The following is a 26,924-nucleotide window of genomic DNA, read 5'->3' on the forward strand; positions in this document are numbered from 1 at the left end:
GAGGCCTAGAGATGCCTTTGATTCTCTAGGGCCTGAACTATGTTCCAGTCACATGAGGCCTGGAAACCTCTAGGTTTCCTGGATGTTCCTTGCTGTTCCTGCAAAGCAAGACCAGACATTTGTTTATAGTGGACAGAATTCCCTAAACCGCGATTGTGGTTATCTCGCAGATGACTACAATTATACAGCAAGTACTAACTGAAACACCACTGGTTATATAAAAAAAAGAAGAAAAGGCAAAATATTACTTCGTATTTAGTGCCTTTTATGGTTTATCTCCCCTATTGGACTGTGAGCTTCATGAAAGCAAGGATCACGTGTGATTCCTGTGGGTAACCACAGTGCCCAGAACAGTCTTGAGTACAGAACAGTCCCAGTGAATATTTGTTAGAAGATGCACCATACATGTTTGTTGAAGGAATGGTTGAATTAGCATCAAAGGAGTCTTCTGCATTAGCCCATTGGCTGGTAATTCTAAGCTTTTTACAGTTCATTGCAAAATGTACTTTCCTTTTTTCAGTTGGAGTGAATCAAGAGTAGACAGGTATGTTTTTTTCATTGTGAGGAAAGGCTTTTATTATTTTTTAGGTTCCCCCCCGGCCCCCCTGCAAAGAGAGCCAACACTGGCTCTCGCGTAAGATCCAGGAGTCTCCGCAGTTTGGAACCCAACACCACATTTCCTAGAATACTTGACGCCCTCGCAGGCCTCCTTTGGCTATAATGGAAAAGGGATATGCCTGGGAACTGTGCTGCTAATAGAAGGAAGCAGAACGTCTGTTTTCCACTAACGGCTCCTGATTGGGGTTTGTTATGCCCAGTCTGAATTGGCCTGGAACTTGGGCGCGGCTCTGGCCGTCCCGGGGTAAGGCGGGGGACCCAGCAGAGGCGGCTGCACCGCAAGGTTATAGCGCTGAGCTGCTCCACGCTCTGGAAGGTGCCAGAGCGCGGGAGATGCTGTGGTTGGTAAAGGCTGCTCGGCGCTAGTCAGGTGAGGCCCGGAGGTTCGCATCTGCAGATCCATCTTTGGGTGTACAGTCTTTGGATCCTCTTCTCAGCTCTGAAGAGGCGGTTCCAGCGGTCGGGTAGCTCGGGTGAACTGGGTTTAGCCCTTGTCACCGCTCGGAACTGGGCGTCCCGGGACTCCCAGTCCTTTGAGGTCTTGCTCAGGACTACATTTCCCAAAAGGCTCTGCGGTGATTGAAAGCTCTATCAGCCTATGGACGGGGGAGACTTCTTGTCCCAGAAACTGAGAAGCCAATGGCAAGAGGACGGGGGCGGCATTTTCCGGCTGCTCGCTGTCTTGTCCAGAGTCCCACCTGTGTCCCCACAGCACTGTCACGAATCCCAGTCGGGTTCTGGGTGGGACTGCCACGGCGTTGCGGGCCGGGTGCGGCTCGGCGGTGGAGGACTCTCACTTCGTGCTCCATCCCGGTCTGGGCCCCGGGGCGGTGAGTGATCCGGGGAAGGAGACTGCGGCTGCAGCCCGGGCTCTGCCGAGGGGCGTGGATGGGGCTTGCCCGCCGGCCCGACGTTGTCTCTGCCGGGTCCCCGCGCTCGCCTGTCCGAGCCCGCGGGTCTTGCTGAGGAGTGGGGAGAGGTAGCTGCGCTTTTCTCTGCCAGTGTCGGGATAGCTCATCCTCTTAATTTTTTTGCTCCTCGGTGGTGGTCCTCTGGTTTCAGTTTAGCTTTGCGACCCTTTGACCGCTGCACCTAGATTAGGGCCTACAGCACCGCGAGGGAGGAGAATGGGTGTCGGCCCTACCCGTGAGGTCATGTTCCTATTAATAAACCCGGTGAACAAACTAGTGCTTCTCACAATGGCACTTAGTCACAGCACCTCAACGGTCTAGGGCCTTTGAGGTCTCCTGTACGGGGGGCAGGAGACCGGGTGGGAAACAGGGTTTCTCTAACCTTGGCTAAGAACTCTCCATCCCGCTGTCTCCTGCAGGTGGGCCCTGCTGTTGGGTTTTGTAATGAATGGAGAAATAAAATGTATGCTCAAAACTCATTACAGTTTTCACTTCCTAATGACATTATTTTTGTTTGTTAAGGTTTTAAACCAGAGAGATGAAATGTATTCCCACGGCTTTTAGGCTCCTAAAAACGCAGTACTTTATAAGTGACCAATAGCAATATGTGTAAATGCATAAATGTTTCCAGGAAAAGTGTGTGTATTCTAGTAGTGCACAGGTGCTCTGATTGGTGAGACAAAAGATGTGAAAGAGGGCTTCCCTGGTGGCGCAGTGGTTGCAAGTCCGCCTGCCGATGCAGGGAACATGGGTTCGTGCCCCGGTCTGGGAAGATCCCACATGCCGCGGAGCGGCTGGGCCCGCAGCCTGCGTGTCCGCAGCGGGAGAGGCCACAACAGTGAGAGGCCCGCGTATCGCAAAAAAAAAAAAAAAGATGTGAAAGAGTAAAAGTTCCTCACCCCGGTCTGATCCATCCTCCACTGAAATGCAGAATTCTTTGTAGAAGGTTCATCTGTTCAATCAGCTGGCTGACTATATTTGTTTTTAGTGGAAACTCTTTAAGGGGGAAAACAAACAAACAAAAACAAACATTATCCTATATTACTTTGTGACTCCTAATGCCTAACAGAGTATTAATTACTGATCCATCCAGTAACCTGACCATCTCCCCCGAAATAAATTTTTCATGATAGTGATGTTAATTTTATTAATGTGTTAATGATTGTTTTTAGCCCCCAAGCATTTTGTTTTGTGCTTATCGCCATTGAATTTCACTTAATTTTACAGCTTATCCATGTTGTTTTTTAAAATCCCTGTCTTTTTAAGTCCCATTTCTGACTGCATTAAACCTTGAAATAGAATGATACCTAGGGCAGTTCCTTTTGGGCTTCTGCATAGTTTGTCCCTTGAAGTTGACACTAAATCTACAAGCCAGGAAAAGTCAGCTATTCTCATAACTAATATGAGTCTAATGAAGTCTGCAATTTCCTACCTAGCTGAGGAAAATGTAGTTGGAGAGAATCCAAAGCTTTCCAGAAATCGGGTTATACCTGTGCACTCTCTCCTCTGTTTATCTTGTCCATCATGGACAATTTGTTCCTCAAAAAGTTAATGTCTCCAAAAGACTGAGTGTTCTGCAGATGTGTTTGGGAGGCCCAGGCCTCATTTTGTGATGAGAAAGTTGGCCAAAGGAAAGATTATGTTAAAACAGAATAAGAAAAGCATCCCTTCTGTGGTTGACAGCATTTACCTCAGAGCTATTCCAGTCAGCGGGGTTTTGTTTAGGTATGTTGGGGCCATAGTGGCTGTCTTTTGGTTTTGAGACAATGGTGAGAATATCTAAAGAGCTCTTAATGCATACTGAGGTCTCTTGCTATAGGAACTGATGATGTGGCTGGGGACTTCAGGGATGAGTGGATTACCTGGACACTGCTTAGAGAGTCCTCTTCAGGGATACCACCCAGCACAGTTAGAAGAATGGGCTCTCAAAGGGTAAGGATGCTACTCTCCTTTATCTTAGATATTTTGAGAGGGCCCAGATCTGAGTGGTCTCTAGGGTTGTTGGTCTCTTAGAGCTTCAGATCTCTGTGAGAGTAATTGTTACCTCCCTGGCAGAAAAAGAATGACTTCCATTTTTATGGCACTTAGTAGTTTGCAAATTTATTTCATATTTATTGTCTTACTGATATCTCACCATAACTCTTTGATGTATTTTCATCCCCCTCTTCCAGCTCAGGACCCTGAGACTCAAAGTTAAGTGGCAGAGGTGAGAGTTCAACCCAGGTCTTCGTGGAAAAGGGAGAGCTCTCCCCATGCTTTTTTTCCTGTCACTTAAAAACAAACAAACAAACAAACAAACAAACAAACAAAAAAAAACCCTCCAGTGCTCTTTCTAAAATACTGTGGCAGGACTTCCCTGGCCGTCCAGTGGATAAGACTCCACACTCCCACTGCAGGGGGCGCCGGTTCAATCCCTGGTCAGGGAACTAAGATCCTGCACGCTGCACCGTGTGGCCAAAAAAAAAACAAAAAAAGGGGGAAAAAAATACCATGGCAATGCCTTCTCCCTGCTTTACTTCATATCTAATATGCAAATGATACGTACTCAGAAAAAAAAGGCAAGCAAAATGAAAACAAAAGTCATCCATCCCACTGCTGAAGAGTTACGATCCTTCCAGCCATTTTCCTAAGCATATATACAATTAAAAAAAAGAAAAGAAAAGAAAAAAATTGGGATCATACTGAATATTCTGTTGTAAATCTTACTTTCTTACACATTGTATTGTGAATATATTTTGACAACAATAAATATCTGTACATTACTTAAAATAACCACTTAGTATTTTGCTTTATGGAATACAGCAATTACATTAAATTGAACCATATATGTGACCATTTTTTGACCACTTTTTACCTATAAACTGACAATTTCATATGGCTCAATCAAATGTAATTATTTCTTCGTTGAGGGACATTTAGGTTATTTCAAATTTTCACCTATATTGTGATGATGATCTCTTAGCTAATTGTCTTTTTGAAAGTATTGTTTATTGAAGTGTAATTAGTTAATAATTAGCTAATATATCTTTTGCACAACTTTCTTTCTTTTTCTTTTTTTTTTTTTGGTTTTGCTTTTTTTTCGTTTCCTTAGGATTCCCAGAATTAGAATTGCTGGGTTTGAGAATAGATTTCTAAGGTATTTGGTGTTTTTGCAAAATGCCTTCCAAAAAGATTGAATCAAGCTATTTATTTCTGTTAGCATTGTATGAAAGTGTCCATTTCTTCATATTCTGTCATGGTAGGTATCATAATCTAAGAGTCTGGGTAAAATAATAGTGATAGCTAACGTTTACTGAGGACTTAATCACTTAATCCTCATGACAACTCTGTATGGTGGGTTTTATCATTATCCCTAATTTATAAATGAAGACACTGAGACACAGAGAGTTTAAGTAATTTCCTGAGGTTACACAGCTAGTAAGAGGCAGAGTTAGGATTCAAATTCAGGCAATATGACTCTTGAGTTTGCACTCTTTACCTCTACACTATATTGCCTAAGTGTATCATTGTTTTAATTTGAATTTCTTTGGTTAATGTTGAGGTTAAAAGTTCTCCATATATTTATAAGCTGCTTGTATTTTTTTCTTTTCTGAATTGCCTATTCATGTTCTTTGTCCATTTTTTTGTTTTTGTTTTGTTTTTTTCTTACAAGTGTTTTTCTTTTTCTCATGGCAATACCGACTGCTGCCCTTCTGGGAAAATTTAAAAAGTAAACATGGGGCTTACCTGGTGGCGCAGTGGTTAAGAATCCGCCTGCCAATGCAGGGGACACAGGTTCATGCCCCAGTCTGGGAGGATCCCACATGCGGCGGAGCAACTAAGCCCGTGCGCCACAACTACTGAGCCTGTGCTCTAGAGCCCACGAGCCACAACTACTGAAGCCCACATGCCTAGAGCCCGTGCTCCACAACAAGAGAAGCTACCACAATGAGAAGCCTGTGCACCACAGCTAGAGAAAGCCTGCACACAGCAAAAAAGACCCAACGCAGCAAAAAATAAATAAATAAATAAATAAATAAATAAAAAGTAAACATTATAGTTATAGTTAACTTCCTTGATTCTTTCTAAGGGGGAGGTCATGGCAGCTTTGTTTTGATAAAATTATATCTCCACATGGGTTTAGCCTTGTGCCTTGAGAGATGAGTTATTGTGCTTATTCTAGAGTTTCTATCACCCAAGTCTGATTGTTTTTTTCAATGGGAGGAAAAGAGCTTTTTCTCAGCCTCTTGGGGAGAGCACCCTTTTTTATCACTTCATCATGGCTGCCCTTTTAATGAGACTTAAACACACATTAGAGTTTCCTGAGGTGTTCTCCTCCACCTAGGGAAGAAGGGGGGATTGCATTTTGCTCAGGCCTTGTATGATGGCTTACATTAACATCCTGTGTTCACCTTCCTTACAGGATTTCTAGACCAAGTGCAATCTCCCAGCTAGAGCAGAAGGAAGAGCCATGGGTCTTACCACTCCAAAATTTTGAGGCGAGGAAGATCCTGAGGGAAAGTCACACAGGTGAGATGTGTTACCCGGTGGGCAGAAATCTAGCATTTCAGCCCTTGTTTAAATGAGGAGTCTGGAATGCTGCCCTAGACTTTTGGTCTTACTATTAGAAGGTTAAATTTGACTTCCTGGGCAATCAGTCATTGACCAGATAAAGTCTTCATTTTAAGTAAACATTTCACTTTTGTCTAGACTCTAACATCTTTGAAAGGAGTTGCCCAATTTTGACAATATGTGGTATACTCTTGATATGAAGGTCCCCTCAAGATTCACCTACCATCTTAAAATAAAAAGGGCTTAAGAATTCATGTTTTCTGTAAGCTCGATGATCTTCAATAAACTTTTCACAAAGTGAAAACGAGAGTAGTCAAACTAAATGTGGTCTGTTGCAAAAACACTAATTTTAATCTTTCTTGCTGCTTTCTGATGATCTTTCCTGATAAGTGATAACTTTATTCTCTGTTACTTCTGTTAATTTTTCAGATTTTAAGAATCAGGTGGTAAAACTCAATCAGGACATTTCTGAAACAGCAGAACAATGTGGAACATCCTCAGAAAGGGCCAAGAAAGATATTTCTCATACTCCTCGTTGGGGAGGAAACTGGGCTAGGGGTCTTGAATTAGAAGGGCAGCATGGAACCCTTCTAGGAGAGGGCGAGCAGGAGCCCTTTTCACAGGAGAAGGAATTAAACAAGCTGCTGGAAGGATATATAGGAAAGAAGCCGGTGTGTGCAGAATGTGGAAAAAGCTTTAACCAGAGTTCCTATCTCATAAGACACCTAAGAACCCATACTGGTGAGAGGCCTTATAAATGCATGGAGTGTGGGAAAGGCTTCAAACAGAGTTCAGACCTTGTCACCCACCGCAGAACACACACAGGGGAGAAACCCTACCAATGCCATGGATGTGAGAAAAAATTCAGCGACAGCTCAACCCTCATCAAACATCAGAGAACCCACACAGGTGAGAGACCCCATGAGTGCCCAGAGTGTGGGAAGACTTTTGGACGGAAACCACACCTCATAATGCACCAAAGAACCCACACAGGAGAGAAGCCCTACACATGCCTCGAGTGTCATAAAAGCTTTAGTCGCAGCTCCAATTTCATCACCCACCAGAGGACCCACACGGGAGTGAAGCCTTACAGGTGTAATGACTGTGGGGAGAGTTTCAGCCAGAGCTCGGATTTAATTAAGCACCAGCGAACCCACACAGGAGAACGGCCCTTTAAGTGCCCGGAGTGTGGGAAGGGCTTTAGAGATAGTTCCCATTTTGTGGCTCACATGAGCACTCACTCAGGAGAAAGGCCGTTCAGTTGTCCTTACTGCTACAAAAGTTTCAGTCAGAGCTCGCATCTGGTCACGCACCAGAGGACACACACAGGTGAGAGGCCTTTTCAGTGTGACAGCTGTGGGAAAGGATTTGCCGACAGCTCTGCCCTCATCAAGCACCAACGGATCCACACAGGAGAAAGACCCTATAAATGTGGCGAGTGTGGGAAGAGCTTCAATCAGAGCTCCCACTTCATTACCCATCAACGAATCCACTTAGGAGACAGACCCTATCGCTGTCCTGAGTGTGGCAAAACCTTCAATCAGCGTTCCCATTTTCTCACACACCAGAGAACACATACAGGAGAAAAACCGTTTCACTGTAGTAAATGTGACAAGAGCTTCCGACAGAAGGCACACCTTTTATGCCATCAGAACACCCATTTGATCTAGGAAATAGTCTTTAATGGTTCTTCTCCTCCCTTCCAAATTTCCATTGCTATTATCTTTAAGCGCTCCAAATAGAGAAAACCTGAAACTGGGTGTTGGCGGCTCAAGTCGGGCCCTGATCTGTTTCTCTTTTTCCGTGCTTTAATGGTGAGGACAAACCTACAGGGTCCAAATAATGTTCTAAACACAAAAGGCATTCCTTCAGTGTTTTTGACTGACTCTTAGACAGAAAAATGTGAGTTTAATGCTTGATGCCTTGTTACTAAAAGAGAAGTGAGATAAATGTAGTCACATTCTCATCATTAATGATTCATATTTGAGATCTTATACAAAGCCCTTGATACAATGCCTGGCCTTTAAAAGACACTAAGTACAGGGTTGGTTGCTTTTATCAGCCTTATTACTCAATAAGGAATTTATTATTGCAGCCCCACAAGCCCAGAACTTGCAAGAAATTAGACTGGAACTAGAAGATTCGGGGTGTGAACACATGGATTTAATAAAACAGAAAACACTCTCCTCATCCAGTGCTATGCAGTCACCAGATGTCTCACTGCCATGACAAGGCAGAATTATCGTAGAGGATGTCTGCAGTCTTTTGTGACTGGGAGACTAGAAGAATTTTAGAAGCTCTTTGTACAGCAGTGTATGAGGTACTCCCCCTGGAGGTTTGCTGCCATCTGAGGCATAGAAAATATCCCGTGATGAACAGCCCAGAGGAACCTGGATGAGGACTGTAAAATTGTGGAAGCAAAGTTGCTGAGAATGTTAAATGATATTGCAGGGATACTTCCTGGCATTTAGCTGAAGGATGTAACCCTTGTTTTGTAATTTGCTGGGTCACTGGCCCTTTAGTTTTAAGTTAACGCAAGTCTCTGATCCTTTTAGGGTCATTCATTTTATGCACTAGCATAGTCCTCTATTTAATTGAAGATATGGAGGGAAGGCAGTGTGTTCGAAGGCACAGCGACTTCGTTGAGAAGGTGAGGTGTTTGTGTCTTGGCCCCTTGACACCTAATTTGGCCCGACTTTCCCATTCTCTCAGGCCCTACCTTACTTACCTCACAAGGTAATGTGAAGATCTGATACATATACACACACATGCACACACACACAAGCACTTTTTTGTTAAACTAAAGTGTAATACCTGTAAAGTTTAATGTTACAGTATTGTTGCCAGTGTCTTTTCTTCCAAAGAGCTGTGGCTAATATTTCCGAAGGTGTCCCACTTTCTCTCATATTGAGGGACTTCTTTTTTTACCTATTGAAAACCTAAGGCCTTCAAATGCTCAACTCATTATGTGACTCATTACGGGTCACGTGATGAGCTAACGGAAGAGCCAGGATCTCTCTGCAGGTCTCCTCTTCAACAACATGGAACAGACCAGCTCTGGGATTTGTTAGAGTGTCTCTGAGACACCACAGGCCTGAAGGACCCATATTATATCCATCAAACCACTCTGAATTTGGAAATGATGGAAGGATGTAGCCTAAGTTCCCGAGAGCTTTATAGGGTCCTGTGCTGGGGTCCTGGATCCTCATGGCAGATGTAAGTGGTTAAGGAGGGAGTTGGGTGTTGAATACTCCGGAGAGAAGAGTGGGGGACTGAAGGTGTTTTCTTTCAAGCTTTCCTGTGTCAATACAGACTAAATTAATACATCAGCCTTGGAACACTAGTTCTCTTCCATTATATGGAGTGCCACCTAAGTGCTGTAACTCATGGGGGGATAGAACTCAGCTGATAACCTAAACGCTTTCTTTAATAGGTAATTATCAGAAAAAAAAAATCTGGTTAATCCAGAGCTGTAAATTCTTAAAATGTGAGCCCAGACCAGTAGCATTATCATCACCTGGGAACTTGTTAGAAATGCAAATTCTAAGTCCCCACCCCAGACCTACTGAACTGGAAACTCTAGGGGTGGGGTCCAGCAATATGTGTCTTAATAAGCCCTCCAGGTGATTATAATGCATACTCAAGGTTGAGAACCACTGCTTTAAAAGGTAGCTCTTCTACAAAATGTAGACACAGTACTATTATTGCTCCTACCAAAAATGAACAGTGATTTTGTAATCATCAAATACTCCAGTCAATGTTCACGTTTCCCTAATTATCTTGTGTTTTATTTATTTATTTATTTACTTACTTACTTACTTACTTATTTATTTTTTGGCCTTGCCGCATGGCTTGCGGGATCTCAGTTCCCCGACCAGGAATTGAACCTGGGCCACTGCAGTGAAAGTGCCGAGTCCTAACCACTGGACCGCCAGGGAATTCCCTGTTTTTATTTTTTAGAAACCAAATAAGGTCTCTACATTCAATTGGTTGATATATTGCTTACAAAATCCTCCCTCTTCTCTCTCTCTCGTTTTCTTGTATTTCATTTGTTGAAAAAAAACCTTGTCCTTTAACTGTCTCCCACAGGTCTGTATTTGGCTAATTCCATCCTATGGGGGTCCTTTAACATGCTCCTCTGTCCTCTGCTTTCCTAATATTGGTAGTTGGATCTGTAAACATGATCAGGTTCAGATGTGGGAGGGGGGGCAAGAATACTCCATAGTGATCTTACGTAACTTCTATCAAGAGGTACCTGGTGTTTTGTTTTTGTTTTTCTGTCTCTTTTCTTGTGATGTTAGCAACCATCGAAAAGCCCTGATTTCACTTCAGTTTGCCAAATGATGATATTTTAAATCTGTCACTCCTTCTTCATTTATTAGCTGAAATACTTCTGTAAAGAGAACTACCCCTAATCAACTATTCGGTTTCCCTGAGGTACAGTTTGTATAGGAACAGCACAACAGCTGAAAACAGGAGAGGAAATTACATTCCCATTAGCTGGGAATGGTTCTACATCCCTTTCATGGTAATACGAGAGTATACCATCTTCATTTATCTTATCTACCCAAGCATTGTTCTAAATCAAATATGATCAGTATGTTAAATAATAACAGCAATAATGTATAACAATCAGATCAGAAGATAAGGAAAAAAGCTGGCAGGCAGAGGTACAGGTAGTTCATGTGAAATCTAGGGGTACCATCTCTCCAGGGGAGGAAGTGTTTCAGCCTGGGGCGGGGGTACAACAGGGAATGAGAGAGTTCGGACATTCTGAGAATCTGGCACTGGATTAATGTGAAATGTCCTAGAAGAGTGTCCTGCAAGAAGGAGTCAGTTAGAGGACATGGAGGGACACAAAAGCTGCATTATTAGCACAAGCAGGCATAACCCTCACCCCAGCTAGGAATGTGATGTGTGCTCATGGTCTGTGAGCAACTCTAGATTTAGGAGGCAGGGTGTGGAAGCAGCACAGAACCAAGGGTCTGAAGAGCCAGCCTCTGGCTTTGGTGAGGTTATTTACTAGCCAACTGGTTTTGGACAGGTCAGTTGATCACTCTAGGCTTCAGCCTATCTGAGAAATCAGAAAAAACATCTTTGTCTCTAACACTTTACAAATTTGGGGCTCTCACAGACCCTAGGATCGTCCACATTGAGAGCAAGCGCTTCCACATGGGCACCTTCAAGCTCTGAGGGGATAAAAGCAGATCGTTGATAGTCTGGCTCCCTCTCTCTCTCTCACTCCTCAGCCCTCCCCAGGCTCCGGCCCCTCCTATGCCGACTTCCTAGTAGTAGTTAACAGACAGCTCACTGGCTTATAACATAAATGGTCTTTTTCTTTCACCCTGTTTCTCATATTGTACAGATGTGTCTACCTTATAAGATATGAGCTCTTGAGGGGCAATGCATGACTTGCTTTGCGGTTCTGCTACCTGCCCCCTACCCCACGCCCCCCAGCCATGAGCAGGGAATACTTAAATGGTATTGGCAAGAGTCAAGATGACTGACTTTTCATAGTTCCCTTTGTTTCTACCCTATGACTGGGCTTCTTGCACATTCTCCACACCTCCTCTCTCCCTCACTTCAGAATCCACATCATCACCAAGCCCTATCAGCTTTACCTCCCAGATTCCTCTCAACCCTATCTGTCAGCCATCCCATCTCCACCACCAAGCTCTAGTCCCAGGGGACCACCATCTCTTGTCTGAATTTCTGCAGAGGCCTCCCAACTGACGTTGCAGATTTGATTTGATTTTATATGTTTATTTTTATGTATTTATTTTTGACCACACCTGGCTGCATGCAGAACTTCCCTGACCAGGGATCGAACTGCAGTGGATGCGTGGAAACTTAACCACTGGACCACTAGGGAAGCCCCTCCCAGATTTTTGCTCTGATTTCTTCTCACAGAAGCCAGAATTAGATTTAAAATCCTAAATCTAATCATATCACCCATATGCTTAAAACTGGCAGCTTCCCATTGCTTTTCGGATAAAGGCCTGAGACTTTATCCAGGCCTACAAGGCGCCCCCCTCAGTTTGACACACCCTCCAGCCTCTTCTGATATCACCTTCCCTCTCACTCACTTGCGTTCTCTCTGTTCCTTGATCACAGCAAGGTCATGCACACCTCAGAGCCTTGGTATTAACTGTTCCCTCTGCCCAGAATGTTCCTTGTCCAGATCTTTGCTTAGGCTTCTATTTGTCAACCAGGTTTCAGCATAAAACTTACCTCCTAACAGAGGCTTTCCCTGACTATCCATCTAAATTAGTCCTCTTCCCCAACAGCCACTCTCTATCACATTATCCTCTTTTATTTTCATCAAAGGCCTTACACCTTCCTGATCTTTTCTTGTTTATTTATTTGTTTTGGTAAACTTCATGGGGGGGAGGGAGCCATTTCTCCTATTTGCCATTCTTTCCCTGGCCTGCTATGTAGTAGGTGCTCAGTAAATGTTCATTGGATGAATTAATGAAGGCATGCTCACAGGCAAGGAACTCGTGCTAGAAAAGCAGCAGTGTGAGACAAAGCGGGACAGGTGAGGGAGGGTCACACCAAGAAGGCCCTTAGTTGCCAAACTGAGTTTGGATATTATTCTCTGGGGAATGGAGTGTCTGTCACTGATGGTTTTCCAGTAGAGGAGAAGCATGGTCAGCATTTGAGGAAGTTTGATGTGGCAGCCATGTGTAAGTCATATTCAAGAGAGAACAATTAAAGACATTGCTTCAATCCATGACATAAAGAGCTTAGTGTCTGGCCCATAGTGAGTCTCCAGTAAATGAATGTTATCACCAAGCACTGTGTCAGGCACTGGGAGATACAGAACAAAAAGGCAAGATCAGTAAACCTTTCTACCTCAAAAGAATTCTTCCTAAACCCTAGTGTCACATTCCTTCCCTCCCCTTTTTGTCAAACTTCCATTAATATTAATATATATTATATTCTCAGGGCTGTCATGTCTAGGCTCTTTTAATCACGCTTCCCACCTCCAGCGTGCCTCTGGCTTAGATTTCGCTTTCCCCCTGTTTCCTGTATTTTGCTGGTACCAAGTCACGTAGCTTCTGCCTCCACACTGCCCCCACCCCCTTAATTGTAGAAGCACCACGTGCTTTCTGTAAAAATTTCCAAAAAATACAGAAGCCCCCAAAGTAAAAAAATGGAAATGCCTTGTCTTTTCCTCATTCCTTCCCACAACCTCACTCCCCGGATTTCAACTCTGTGATAATCTGGCATCCCAAATCTCGTTCCTAGCTCCTCTTTTCCATCCTCACTCCAGTATCTGAACTAAAGGGATGGTTTTCCACCTCTTCTCTTTGATTTTTCCCTTCAGTTCAGCTCGAAAAACATTTATTGAGTGCTATGTACAAAGTCCTACACCAGACACTGGAAGTACAAAGACAAAACAGTGAAAGAGGTCCACAGTTTAAAAAGCTGTTATACTTGGGCAAGTTACTTACTCTCTTTGACACTTACTTCCTTATCTGTAAAATGGGGATAAGCTCAGTACATTCTTTACGGGGTTGGATGAGGATTAATGAAATGATACATAGAAAACTCTTTGCATATTACCTGGTACATTGTATCTGCTCTATAAATGTCAATGACAACAATGATAATGATGATAATCTTTGTCTTGGAGGAGTTTATAGTTTAATGAGGAAACTTGAATAAGAATTACCTAGGTGAAGAAAGATGGGAAAATATTTTTGGAAAAGCAGAGACAAGCAGTTTAAATGAAATTAAAAGATAGAGGTAGAGAGCTAGAAGAATAAAAAGTAGCAGCTTGGACTTATCCTCTAAGAATATTTCTCAAAACTACCTGCATTAGTCCTACTCAGGGGTGCTTGTTTAAAATGCAGATTTAGTGGCCCCACCTCCAGCAAATTTGGTACATTCACACAGTGGAAATGTTGAATACATCAGGAGAAATGAACAAGCTACAGTTATAAGCATTAACACAGATAAACCTCAATAACTCAATATTAAGCACAAAAAATAAGACACAGAAAATACATACAGTAAATGTCAAAATACAACGAAGACTAAAACAGGCAAAACCAAATACTATATTGCTCAAGTAATAAGGACACACAAACTGCAATGAAAAAATGATTTATTAATATAAAATTCAGGGTAGAGGTTAACTGGAATGGGGAAGAAGGGTGCTAAGTTTCTATTTCTTAAGCTGGGTGCTGAGCACACAGAGTTTCTTTTTATTATAATTCTTTAATATGCATTATTTATATACTTTTTATTTACAAGATATTTCACAAGAAAAAAGCAAATAGGAAAACAGAATAGTCTTCCAGAGACTGACCTTTTCCACTTTTCTTTCTTTTAAAAATATTTATTTATTTATTTGGCTGCACCGGGTCTTAATTGCCACATGTGGCCTTGTGAGATCTTTAGTTGCAGCATGTGGGATCTAGTTTCCTGACCAGGGATTGAACCTGGACCCCCTGCATTGGGAGTGCAGAGTCTTAACCACTGGACCACCAGGGAAGTCCCTGACCTTCTCCACTTAAACCTCATAGAGTTGAGTTACACTAAGAAAGAAGAGAAAAAAAAAAAAAGACCATCCAAAATGCCTGGGTCTAAACAGACACCAGGCCAATCTCCTCCATTTTTTCTCAATCACACACTCACAATTTCTCACTTTTCCTTCAGCTAAAAAACAAACCCTCCCTGTATGTATATCAATTAGTGCAAACGACCGTTCAGAAGATTACAAGCCCACCCTCCTATAAACAGCCAAACTCGTACCGCCTGTCTGAATGGAGGATGCCCTGCTATATTAATAATGCTCTTGTGAACATCCTTTTTTTTCCTCTCAGAAAAAAATGTTTCCACATTTTAGATTATTTCCACAGGGTGTGAACATTTTACAGCTCTCGTTGCTTGCTGCCAAATCGTCTTCCGAGTGAATTGTACCAATTTACAATACTACCAGCAATAAATGACTACCAGTCTCACCACACCCTCATCCTCAAAAAACATTTTTGCTAATTTAATAGATTCTTACATCTTGTTTTAATGTACATTTCTTTATCAGTGAAGTTGAACGTTTTTTCCTGTGTTAGCTTCTTTATTTCTTCTGTTGTTTGTCATTCTTGTATTTAGGGTATAGGAGCAGAATCAAAGAACTCCACTATTTGAGGAAGTTACTTTTTTTCCTGCTCCCTTCCCTTCCCCTCCCTGCTTTATTACTTTTTTACTTCATAAATTACACATGTTCATTTTAGAAATATCAGAAAATATAATTAAGCAAACAAGAAAGGTAAAATCACCTATTACCCCACCTTCCAGAGATAATCACTACTGTTTATTGTACATCCTTTTAAACTTTTTCTCTAACAAAGATATTCACAAACATATCACATAACCTTTCTGAGCCTGTTTCCCCATCTATAAAATGAGAATACTTTTCTTCAAGTTGATAATTAAATGAGCTGGTGTATGTGAAAATGATTTATACGCTGCAGGATGTTATATAAGTATAAATGCAAGTTGCTGTGCTTATTCCATAAAATACCCTTTATTCTGCCAAACAGAATGGTGACACTTTGTTCCCTGAATGTAGCCTGCCCTCTCCAGAACCTTCTTCTCTCTAGAATGACTTTCTGCCTCAATTCTTCAGACTAAACAAGTATTCACTTATTTTTTTTTTAATTCAATATGTAAGATATACAAAAGGGGGAATTCCCTGGTGGTCCAGTGGTTAGGACTCAGCACTTTCACTCTCATGGGCCAGGGTTCAATCCCTGGTCGGGGAATTAGGTTCCCACATGCCATGTGGTGTGGCCAGAAAAAAAAAGATATACAAAAGGTATAAAGAGTAGAGCAAGAGCAACCATGTACCTACCACGCAGCTTAAGAAATTTCAAAAAAGAAGGAGAGAAAGAAAGACGATTTTATACTTAAAGTTTACACCAATACACTAAAGTTTCCTGTGAACCCCTCCCCAAATATAGCCCTTCTTTCACTATAACCCATATGTCACTCTCCTGAATTTGGTATCTCTCACTCTTATGCCTTTATATTTATTTATGCTCTCTGTGTCTCTGTATATATTTGTATGGAGATATTGATATAGATCCCTAAGCAATGTATAATATTGTTTTGCATAAACTTGTTTATATGGTTTATGAATGAGTATCAAGGTAAGTATCCTGTACCACCCCAAATATTACGTTTGTGTTGGTACATATACTTAATTCATGTTGGTCCACATACTTAATTTCCTTGCTTTAATATTCAGTGTATAATCACAGCACAATTCATCTGTTTTCCTGATGATAGCTATTAGGTCATTTCTGGTTTTTGCTGTCACAGGTATTTCTGTGTATTTTGGTATGTCTCCTTGCATACATGTGTAGGAGTTTCTCTGGGTATACATACCTAGAAGTGAAATTCTGAAGTCACAGGGTGAGTGCATCTTTAGCTAGATATTGCCAAATTATTCTCCAAAGTGGTTGTACTAATTTCCATTCTCACCAGAAGTATATAAATATTTCCGTTACTATTCTTTCTTGTCAATCCTTAGTTTTGTCAGACTTTTGAATTTTTGCAATCTGATGGGTATGAAATAACATTTCATTGTGGTTTTAACGTGCATTTCCCTGATTAGTAGGGAAGTTGAACAACTTTTACAGGTTTATTGGCTGTTGAGTGAATTCTATGTTCATAAAGTACCCATTCTTTAAATCCCCTTTAAAACATTCCCTCTCCAGGAAATATTTCCACATCTCTTCCATCAAGCAGATGGGTTCTCCTTTGGATCTCTATAACCCTTTCCATATCTTGGGTTTCACCCACTTTTTATTCCATCTTGTACTCTCATTTGTATACTTGTCTAAAGGGCAGAGACTATGTTTAACTCAACTTCATGACCACATTAGTACCTAAGTACAACATTTCATAAATCTTTGTTGAATCAAATCATACTCCTTCCCAGCTTATAAAATCTTAGTTTCCTATTGTCTATAGGGGAGAGTTGAATCTCCTTAGTATAGAATTTAAGACCCTTACGTGGGCTCTGGCAACAACTTTCCTTTCCTGACTCTTCTCCTGGTATGACCCTGCCTTCTGCCCCAGATACTGGGTTCTTTGTCCACAATGAGGTCCCAGTACTCAAATGTTTGGCTTCTCTCCTTGCAGTCAGGATGGCAGGTTGATCCCACCTGTTTTAGCTGCCCATCAGATTATAAGAGAAAATCTAGGGATCCTGAAGTTAGAAGCTTGCTTTTATTAATGAGCAGGGATTTTGCCCTGAATCTGTCATTTGTGTACTAAGAGTACATTTCTTTATCTAGGTGGCTTGGGTTCAACTGAAGAAAACCCAAAGCACTTAACTTCAGCACCTTAGCCTAGAGTCTAGGCCTGGATGCAGCCCGTCCTACCTCTTCAGAGTCAGAGGCATATCACAAACAGAATATATGAATACATGCCCAACCCACATTGTATTTTCCCAACTGATTCATTTTAATTCAGTAAACACTTATTATTTACCTATTACATCCAGGCTCAGTCCAAGGTGCTAGGGATACAGATATAAACATGACAGTTCTCTCAAGGAGCACATAGAGTAGTTGAAGGAGACAGACATAACAGATACATATTTTCAATACAAAGAAGAATATGGGAGCCACAGAAGGGCTATCTTGAGAGTCAAGGAAGACTTCCTGGAGGAGACGTCACTTAGAGCAATTAGTATAGGAATGAGTAGATGAATACAAGGCACGATCTTGAAATTAAACTTTCTTTAAGCTTCACGCATGAATTCTGCCACATAAGACACTCTGATTCATGGGATGTTGCCAGTGATTCCTGAACTGAACAATGTGATTGGTACTTATGATTTGGAAAGCCCATCTCTGTATTGTGAGGAGGCAGTTCCAACTTGGCCATTTTCCTACCAGTCTGGACATGGGTCAGTTAACTGACTGTTGTCTTAGGGAGAAACATGGCTACATATGTGTGTCTCTCCCATTTTTTTTTTGGTGATAGTTTACATATATTTGGAGTCTCACAGTATTCTACATTGCCCTATTCTGGAAATAAAAATGGTAGTAGAAATGTCCCCAGTTTGCCTGTAATCTTATGAGAGGCCCAGGAAGATTTTTCCATACTCCACTTCTGGAGGAACCCATAGGAAAGTGGAATTCCACAAAGGAGGTGAGCATTCTGCCATCTGAATACCAATCAAAGGGAATGAGGAGTGACAAAGGAAGAGGGTATTTATAATCCCTCTCACCAAAAGGGTCTACCCATTCCCCAACCAAAAATCCGTGGTACCCAAGGAAAGAGAAAGTCATACCCTCTGCAAGGATGGGGTGTCTTTCCAAAGAGGTTCCACTTGAACTTTTTTTTTTTTTAAGATTTTTTGATGTGGACCATTTTTAAAGTCTTTGTTGAATTTGTTACAATATTGCTTCTGTTTTATTTTTGGTTTTTTGGCCACGAGGTATGTGGGATCTTAGCTCCCTGACCAGGGATCGAACCCACACCCCCTGCATTGGAAGGCGACATCTTAACCACTGCACTGCTGGGGAAGTCCCCACTTGGACTTTTTGAAGCATCATGTGGCTTTAGCTCTTTGAGGAGGCTGCAGTGAAGTGAGTTAGGAAGTAAGCAGGCCACATACACACATGCACATGCACCATACACCATACATTTTCACAATTTCCTGACTTTGTTTACATTGTTTCCCCAACTTGTGCTTTCTCATCCTTTCCACTGGCCTTCCCTGGAAGCCTTGCTTACATGACACCTCTTCTAGGAAATCTTATATCACCTAGTAAAAACCAACTGTTCTCTGATCTGTACTCCCTAATCTGTCTTGATGTCTAAAAGTTCCTTGGGAGTGCTTTGCCATGTCTGGGCATCATGTTCTTGGCAAATGGGGCCTCACAAATCTTTCAACTCAGCTCACTAGGTAGCCCCTACCATGAACAAGGATTGGCATATCAGCACACAATAGTGTTCATATACATGGGTTTTTTTTTAATTTTTATTGGAATATAGTTGATTTACAATGTTGTGTTAGTTTCTGCTGTACAGCAAAGTGAATCAGTACACATCTGCATATATCCACTCTTTTTTAGATTCTTTTCCCTTATAGGTCATTACAGAGTATTGAGTAGAGTTACCTGTGCTGTACAGTAGGTTCTTATTAGTTATCTATTTTATATATAGTATATATGGGTTTTGGGTCAAACGCATTTCGAATCCTGCCTATGTCACTAATTAGGTGTGTAATCTTTGGAAAATTAGTTAACCTTTCTGAGTCTCAGTTTCCTCATCCTTAAATTGGAGAATTCTACTATAGTTGACCCTTTAACAACTCCTAGATTAATCTTCATGTAATGTATAGTCAGCCCTCAGTATCTGCAGTTCCTCAGCGTCCAAGGATTCAACCAACCACCAACCATGTAGTTCTATAGTATTTACTATTGAAAAATATCTGCATATAAGTGGACTTGTGCAGTTCAAACCCATGCTGTTCAAGGGTCAACTGTAGTTTCTGACTCACAGGCCAGTTGTGAAGATCAAAAAGGTAGTGCATATCAAACATTTAGAAGTGGACCTGGAGGGCACTCATTACAAGTTTAGCTATTGTTACTAGTAACTCATGGTCATCCTTGTGGATGTGTAAGAGGCTTGCCATGAGGGAACCCTGCTCATGCAGGCTTGTCTCAGTATCCAGTCCCATGGAAGAGTCTCGTATTCTTTGCCCCATTTATCTCTCTTTTCTCCATACCTTGATCTGGCTACCTCCTGAGCTCATGGATCCTAATATATCTCTTGATAGGTCCTTGTATTGTCCTTTGTCTATAGCCTTGAGACCGCAGTAATGTCTTGTGGCTTATTTTAACCCCAGCCCGGAAGCCAATGCCAATTCTAGGCTGACTTCCTGGCTTCCTCCTGCAACTTCTGAGCCTGTTGTTGTCAGCTGTCCCTAGACCAGGACCTGGGTGTTCAGAAATGTTTGTTGAAAGGTTTCCAGAGGCAATTAGGCATGTGCAAGAAGTGTATGAACACCTTCTCATTGATATGCTGTCTAAAAACTGTGAGCTGGTGTTGAATGGTGATTCGCCAGAGATTTTAGAACCAGAAAGAAAGACCTAGGCTTGATTCCCAATTCTGAATCTTATGACCTTGGGCAAATAACCTTTTTGTTATATTTTGTTATAAAATGAGAGTAACTATATCTCTCTCATAGGATTATTGTAAAGATTAAATGAGACAATAAAAAGCACCTAGCCTGTTCTAGAACATGGTAAATAGTTAGTAAATGGTTGCAATTATAAACACATAGTTAAAAAATTTTGCTCCTTTCTGAAAAACCGTGAGGTTGAAGAAGTGTCAAAAGTCAAAATACCTGGCAGGAGGTAAGCTCAGACACAAGGTCCAGGATATCTAAATACCTGAAATACAAGGCAAACTAGATTTTCTTCCAATGAAGAGACAAAGGAGAGTTAAACAGTGATAGATAATACAAGGTTTAATGAAGATGAAAACTGGCTTTCAATAGAGACCCACTTCATGGTATTCTATAATTTGCTATGTGTTATCCCCTTTGTTCTGGTGCTAGCCTTAGTTTACTTACCCAAGTTGTTCAGTCTGTAGGAATACAGAGAAATGAGATCAGAGATTGCATAGGTCAAATGGAGTACTCGCTTTATTACTGGCTACTTCTGCTCAAAAGACTCATTGAATATATGGAGACAGACTTGTCAGAGAGGAGCAGGGTGCCCAACTAGCTCATAATTCTTTTTTCTTTTTTTTTTTTTTTGCGGTACGCGGGCCTCTCACCGTTGTGGCCTCTCCCGCTGTGGAGCACAGGCTCCGGATGCTCAGGCTCAGGGACCATGGCTCACGGGCCCAGCCGCTCCGTGGCACGTGGGATCCTCCCGGATCAGGGCACAAACCCGTGTCCCCTGCATTGGCAGGCGGACTCTCAACCACTGCGCCACCAGGGAAGCCCTCATAGTTCTTTTAAAGCAAAATTTTATCATCAGCATATTTGGCAATACTACCTTTGAACAACCTTATTCCCCTCTCCATACACCCAAATGTCCTAGGACATATGTATTAGTTTTCTATTGAAGTCTGAGCAAGCTTGACTGGATTTTTTGCTCAAGTCTTATAAGACCAAAGTAAAAATGTTCTCTGAACTGGGCTGTTATCTTGAGGATCTGGGGAAGAATCTGCTCCCAAGCTCATTTAAGTTGTTGACAGAATCAAAGTTCCTTGCATTTGTAGATCTGAAGTCCTTGTTTCCTTGCTGGCTGTTGGTCAGGGGTCACTCTCAGCTCTCCAAGGCTGCTCTCAGGTCCTTTCCATGTGGCCCCTTCCATCTTTAAAACTGGCAATTGCCCATCAAATCCTTCCTGTGCTTTGAGCCTCTTTGACTTCTTCTGCTACCACCTAAAGAAACTCTGCTTTTAAAGGGCTCATGTGATTACCTGGATAATCTCCCTACCTTAAGATCAGCTGATTAGTAACCTTAATTACATCAGCAAGAGCCCTTCAAAACAGTACCTAGATTAGTGTTTGAATGGATAACCAAGGATGGAATCTTGGGCATCATATTAAAATTCTGCCTACCCCAGCATAGCTACAACCTCCTGAAAAGCTATCCCTCAAATTAATTCCTTAACATTTTATCTTTAAGAGTGTTGAGAAGCTATAACCTCAGATTTTCCAGCCTCTTATAAAAGAGGCTATATGTATCCAAAACCCTATATGTATTCATACAAGACAAAGAACCAAAGCAGTCCAAAGTGTTGCCATCTGTCCTAAGGAATCCATCCTTCTGGAGATTTTCTATATGAACCATATAAAAAGCAAATCTTAAAACTCCAACAGTAAGGATGCTACATTTGTTAACTATTCACACGGGGTTTATTTACCCAAATTTCTGTCTTTGAGAAGTTAATGATCTCTCTGGGAAGATTGACAGGTAAATAACTAATTGTAATTCTGTGAGTTAAGTGCTATAATAGAGCCATATAAAGGTACACACTTTCTGGAATTGAAGATACTTTTGATTGTGGGGTACACCATCAAATTCCAACAGCTTTTTGGGACATTGAGAATATCTTATCAAATGTATATGTTTTTTAAAACTTGATTGACAGTAGTGTACATTTATCACTGGGATTACTTACTAGCCTCTTCTCTAAATCGAAGTTGGAGCCAAGCTTTCTGTGAAGAGTCTAACTCTATTTGGATCCACTTAGCCATTCCTAAAGCATGAATCTGTCATCGATTCCAGCTCTGAAAATTCTCTGATCTTTTCTGAGAAATTAGTTAAATTAACACATCTACAATGACAATTACGGTACTTTCCCGTCTACTTCTCTACCTGGCAGCTGGCTAGTTTTTTGTGTTTTTTTGTTTTTTTGTTTTTTTTTTTCGGTACGCGGGCCTCTCACTGCCGTGGCCTCTCCCACTGCAGAGCACAGGCTCCGGACGCGCAGGCTCAGCGGCCATGGCTCACGGGCCCAGCCACTCCGCGGCATGTGGGATCCTCCCAGACTGGGGAATGAACCCTTGTCCCCTGCATCGGCAGGCGGACTCTCAACCACTGCGCCACCAGGCAAGCCCTGGCTAGTTTCTTTTAATACTGGTTGTAAGACTGTCCTGATTTCAGAAGTATTAAAAATGTGAAATGGGACATTTTTTTGGAAGACATATGCTTTCTAAGTGTTATGGGAAATAAATGAGGAAGTGGTTAATTTTGCTTGGGGAGGAGGTGACATTTGAGTTGAGTCTGGGAAGTTGAGTAGGAGTTTCCCAGGCAGATAAGAGGCTAAAAGTTGTCCCAGGCCAAGAGAAATCTCTATTATGGTGCTTATCTGAAGCTATTCTGTTAATATTGCTCCACTCCCATGAATCTGTAAATTCCTTGAGGTCATGAATGAATTCTATCTCCAAAGCAACCCATTAGTTCATTATTTTGCCATTTAATTTTTGTTTATTTATTCATTTTGTATTCACTAACTTTATTCATATATATATACTTACTGACAAAATAATATTTTGAGTAGCTCATTTAGAAAATTTGGTAAATATAAAGAAGCAAATAAACAAATCCCATACACAAAGCCACAAATCCGTTGTAATTCCCCATTTGGAGAAACCACTGTTACTATACTGGTGTATGTGCTTCAAGCCTTTTTTCTATTTATATGTACATCTATATTTATCTATCTATATTTTTAAAGCAAAAGTGGTATCATAATATATTTATTAGTTCATAATGTTATTTTCACTTAACCATCATATTAAAAATACTGATCATTGTTTGCCTACCCAGTCTCCCATTGAAGGAAATAATGCCAGCTCACAGTTTGCTATTCTTAACTGGCTGATTCCCTGACCCCAGCTAACTGAACTAAAGGATTGGCATCTGATCCAAGGACAGCCCACCTGTAGGTGGTCAGAGACATACTCATCGGGTGGAGAGATGAGCTAATCCAATCAGATGCCCCTGGATTATGAAATTGGGCAACTGATATCCTCAATGGAGGTGATAGTGTAAGGATGCCATGGCCTTCCATCAAATAGAAGCCAGAGTTATGAGGGAGCACAAAATATTAGAATGGAGGAAGCTGGTTGTCAAAGAGAGGAGGGTAGAGTAGACCTGTGGAGAAGCCGAGAGGCCCAGAGGGACAGAGCCATGCCTTCAGGCTTCTGTTAGTTCTGTTTTCTCTTGCTCCAGTTCTAGTCCATATATAGCTTTATTATAAGTACCTCCCTTCCAGCCTATTTTCCTCTAGAGGTAAAAAAGTGCGTCTCTGGAATTCCCTGGCTATCCAGTGGTTAGGAGTCCGTGCTTCCACTATAGGGGGCACAGGTTTGTTCCCTGGTGGGGGAACTAAGATCCCCCATGCCGTGCAGGGCAGCAAAAAAAAAAAAAAAAAAAAAGAAAAGAAAAGAAAAGTGGGTCTCTATTCCTTGTAGCCATTCAAGCCTGACCAGAACCATAAATCATGACTTTTATGGCTGTATAGAATTCCATTGTGTGGAGTTGCCATCACTGAGTAAAAAACAAAGAAACAAAGAAAAACAATCCAGTGGCAGGCATTTAAGATATTTCCAAAGAGCATCTTCATCACTAATTTTTGCACACTAAAAAATAACTTCTTTACGATATATTCCAAGAAGTAAAATTTGTTGTTTGAAGGATGGCTGCATAACACAAAGTTGGACTTCAGAAAGGTTATACCAGTTTACAGCCAAACCAGCAGTGCATGAGAAAGGTTGCTTTTTCACCCCTTTGCCAATAGTATCAATTAAAAGAACAAAAGAAAACATTGCTACTCTGATGTCAGTTATGACCTTAATGTGAATTTCTATGAAACTTGTATTTATTGACCAGGCATGTGGGTTTTGTCATTAGACACGCCTGGGTTTGAGTTCCAGCTCTGCCTCCTGCTGTGTGGCTTCAGTTGAATTATGTAGTTCTCCATTTTCTCATCTGTAAATTGGAGATAATAATAGTTCTTTGTTGGATTATTATAAGGCTCAGATTGGAAAATAAATCCAAAACACAGAGTCCAGTAAAGCCTCAGTACATTTCAGTTATTACAGTTAAGAAGAATGACTTAACTTGTGACAATCAGATAAAGCTATTTGAGATATCTGAAACTCAATGGGATATTAGTTTAAATACCTGTTAGAATTGTATGGTTCTAGGAATAAGAAAGAATGCAAGAGCCCATTAGTTTCATAACCTTTATGATTAGAGAGGAAATGCATTTACACATTTGAATTTCATCCATTACAAATGTCTTTAGAATTAAAATAAAAATATGTATATATCTTAAAAGCCAAGAAATATAAAACAAAATCAAAAGGTAAACTGGGTAGTATTTGCAGATTTCTAAGAGTAGTCAGAGGATGAGGTAATGAGTTTTAAAGTCTATAACAGAATTTTAAAAGGGACTCAAAATATCAGTTGGCATAGTGAGAAGAATGGCTCTGAAAGTCTGTAGCTCCAGAACTTATGTTAGGTAGAAAACCTCTGATCAGGGAATTTGCTGGCGGTCCAGCGGTTAGGACTCAGCACTCTCACTGGTCAGGGAACTGAGATCCCACAGGCCGCTCAGTGTAGAGTGGTGGTGGGGGAATGACACAAACAAACAAAAAAATGTCTGATCAAAAGTAATCTTAATTAATTAGGCTGAAACTGTCTTTCTTAGCAGTTCTGTGTCTTTCAACTCAGAAGCTTTAGAATTAAACACAAAAAGACTTTAATGGGGGTAAAAACTATGTGATTAATATGTTGGGGTTTAGAAGAAATATGTGCATATTTCACTTTTTAGGCACTTGCAATGTTTAAGAAAATTTGGCTTATTAGAGTGATGGTCTTATAACTCTTATTTTTTATTTATTTATTTTTTTGCGGTATGTGGGCCTCTCACTGTTGTGGCCTCTCCCGTTGCGGAGCACAGGCTCCGGACGCGCAGGCTCAGCGGCCATGGCTCACGAGCCCAGCCGCTCCGCGACATGTGGGATCTTCCCGGACCGGGGCACGAACCCGTGTCCCCTGCATCGGCAGGCGGACTCTCAACCACTGCGCCACCAGGGAAGCCCATAACTCTTATTTTAAATGTATAATTGAGTTAGTTTTAGACTTAAGGTTTTGAGTTGAAATTTTACTGCTTACACATGGAACTGGGTCATCTAAGAAAACTTTAAATTCATTATATTTGTAAGTATATTTGATTTATAAGGATTACTAAGCTTTGAGAAGATTCCAGGCTAAACAACTGAAGAAATTAAAAAGAAAATCTAATAGATTAAGTTTATAGACAATTTTAAATGTTGGAAGATGTTGAATTAACTAACTTTGTGAATGGGACCAAAAGTTATTCTAAGTTTCTGCAAAGTGATTGGTAAAATATGCTAGACTTATAAATAGAATAATAAAATTTGCAAGCGAAACTTAAAAGCTTAAGAAAGAACTAATTTCTGAATTTGTAACAAATTAAATCTTTGACCATTTTTTAATGGGGGTGTTTTTTTTTTTACAGGTTTTCAAGTATTTCACTTTACTATTTTGAAGGAAGAATGGATAAACTGAAAATTGCTAGAGCAAACAGCCTGGAGTCAGGTTGTGAAGTGGCTTATTTGGCATGGTAAGGAATGTGGACCATATCCTGAAGGAAATATTAGGAAAAGACTTTGAAAAGGAAGAACACGACCGTATTTGCACTTTAGAAAGAACATGTGGGTGACTGTGGGGATTTGGTTGGCAGAAGGGAGAACGGAGATGATGTAATCACAGTGGAGACAGACACAAAAGCTAGACACTTCAGTAATAATACCGATTGCATGTAGGCCATGAGGCAAGGAGCCTAGTGTGTCCCAACTGCGAACTGAGCACTACATAAAAACGGGAACAGGGTCAGTGTTCGACACGTTAACTTTAATGTGTCTGCGGAATTCACAGGTTTAAAATGTCCATTACACGGCTGAAAATAATGAGTTGGGGCTTCTAGAAAGTCTGGTCTGAGATATATATTTAGGGCTCTTCAGCAGTTTAAGGTGAGTGTGGATAAAGTTATTCAGAAAGAGTGGGCAAAGAAAAAACAAAAGACGGCTGAGGACAGAATTCCATTGAGTACCAATATTTTAAGGGCAGGCCACAAGTTGCAAGGGGAAGACGCATCCCTAAAAGGGGCAAAGAGTCCTCTAAAAAGAAGAACTTGCAAAGAATAGTGGCAAGGAATCTAAGGGAAGGAAGTTTGGACAAACACAATTCTCCTGCTTTAGCATATCCACTTCTCAAATGCTAGAGGGGTTAAGCAGTTCAACTCTGGCGACTGCTGG

General features: G+C 41.2%; 1 protein-coding gene across 4 annotated transcripts; it reads left to right on the plus strand.

Moving 5' to 3' along the window:
• The first annotated feature begins 798 nt into the window (after positions 1–798).
• Positions 799–26,185, plus strand: ZNF774 (zinc finger protein 774). 4 transcript variants are annotated; one of them, XR_014293656.1, is made up of 4 exons: positions 799–3,461; positions 5,932–6,038; positions 6,510–8,730; positions 26,126–26,185. XR_014293656.1 is itself a non-coding variant. In XM_082616829.1 (4 exons), exons 2-4 carry the CDS (start codon positions 3,355–3,357, stop codon positions 7,748–7,750), a joined length of 1,455 nt encoding a protein of 484 aa, XP_082472955.1. In that variant the 5' UTR covers positions 799–3,254; positions 3,349–3,354; the 3' UTR covers positions 7,751–10,358. The 4 variants fall into 4 exon arrangements, 3 of the variants coding, with proteins under 3 accessions (XP_082472955.1, XP_082472956.1, XP_082472957.1); XM_082616829.1 differs by lacking the exon at positions 26,126–26,185 and having other exon boundaries at positions 799–3,254; positions 3,349–3,461; positions 6,510–10,358; XM_082616830.1 differs by lacking the exon at positions 26,126–26,185 and having other exon boundaries at positions 799–1,597; positions 3,349–3,461; positions 6,510–10,358.
• The last annotated feature ends 739 nt before the right edge of the window (positions 26,186–26,924 follow it).

This window comes from Mesoplodon mirus (assembly GCF_964341445.2).
Source record: "Mesoplodon mirus genome assembly, chromosome: 4".
Classification (NCBI taxonomy): domain Eukaryota; kingdom Metazoa; phylum Chordata; class Mammalia; order Artiodactyla; family Ziphiidae; genus Mesoplodon; species Mesoplodon mirus.

What these genes read in the sequence shown, in the direction of transcription:
- ZNF774 (XM_082616829.1), top strand. Translation starts at nt 3,355, where the DNA reads ATGATGTGGCTGGGGACTTCAGGGATGAGTGGATTACCTGGACACTGC. An exon ending in GAAGAATGGGCTCTCAAAGG is followed by an intron (nt 3,462 to 5,931) that starts GTAAGGATGCTA and finishes CCTTCCTTACAG; the next exon opens with GATTTCTAGACCAAGTGCAA. An exon ending in CCTGAGGGAAAGTCACACAG is followed by an intron (nt 6,039 to 6,509) that starts GTGAGATGTGTT and finishes TTAATTTTTCAG; the next exon opens with ATTTTAAGAATCAGGTGGTA.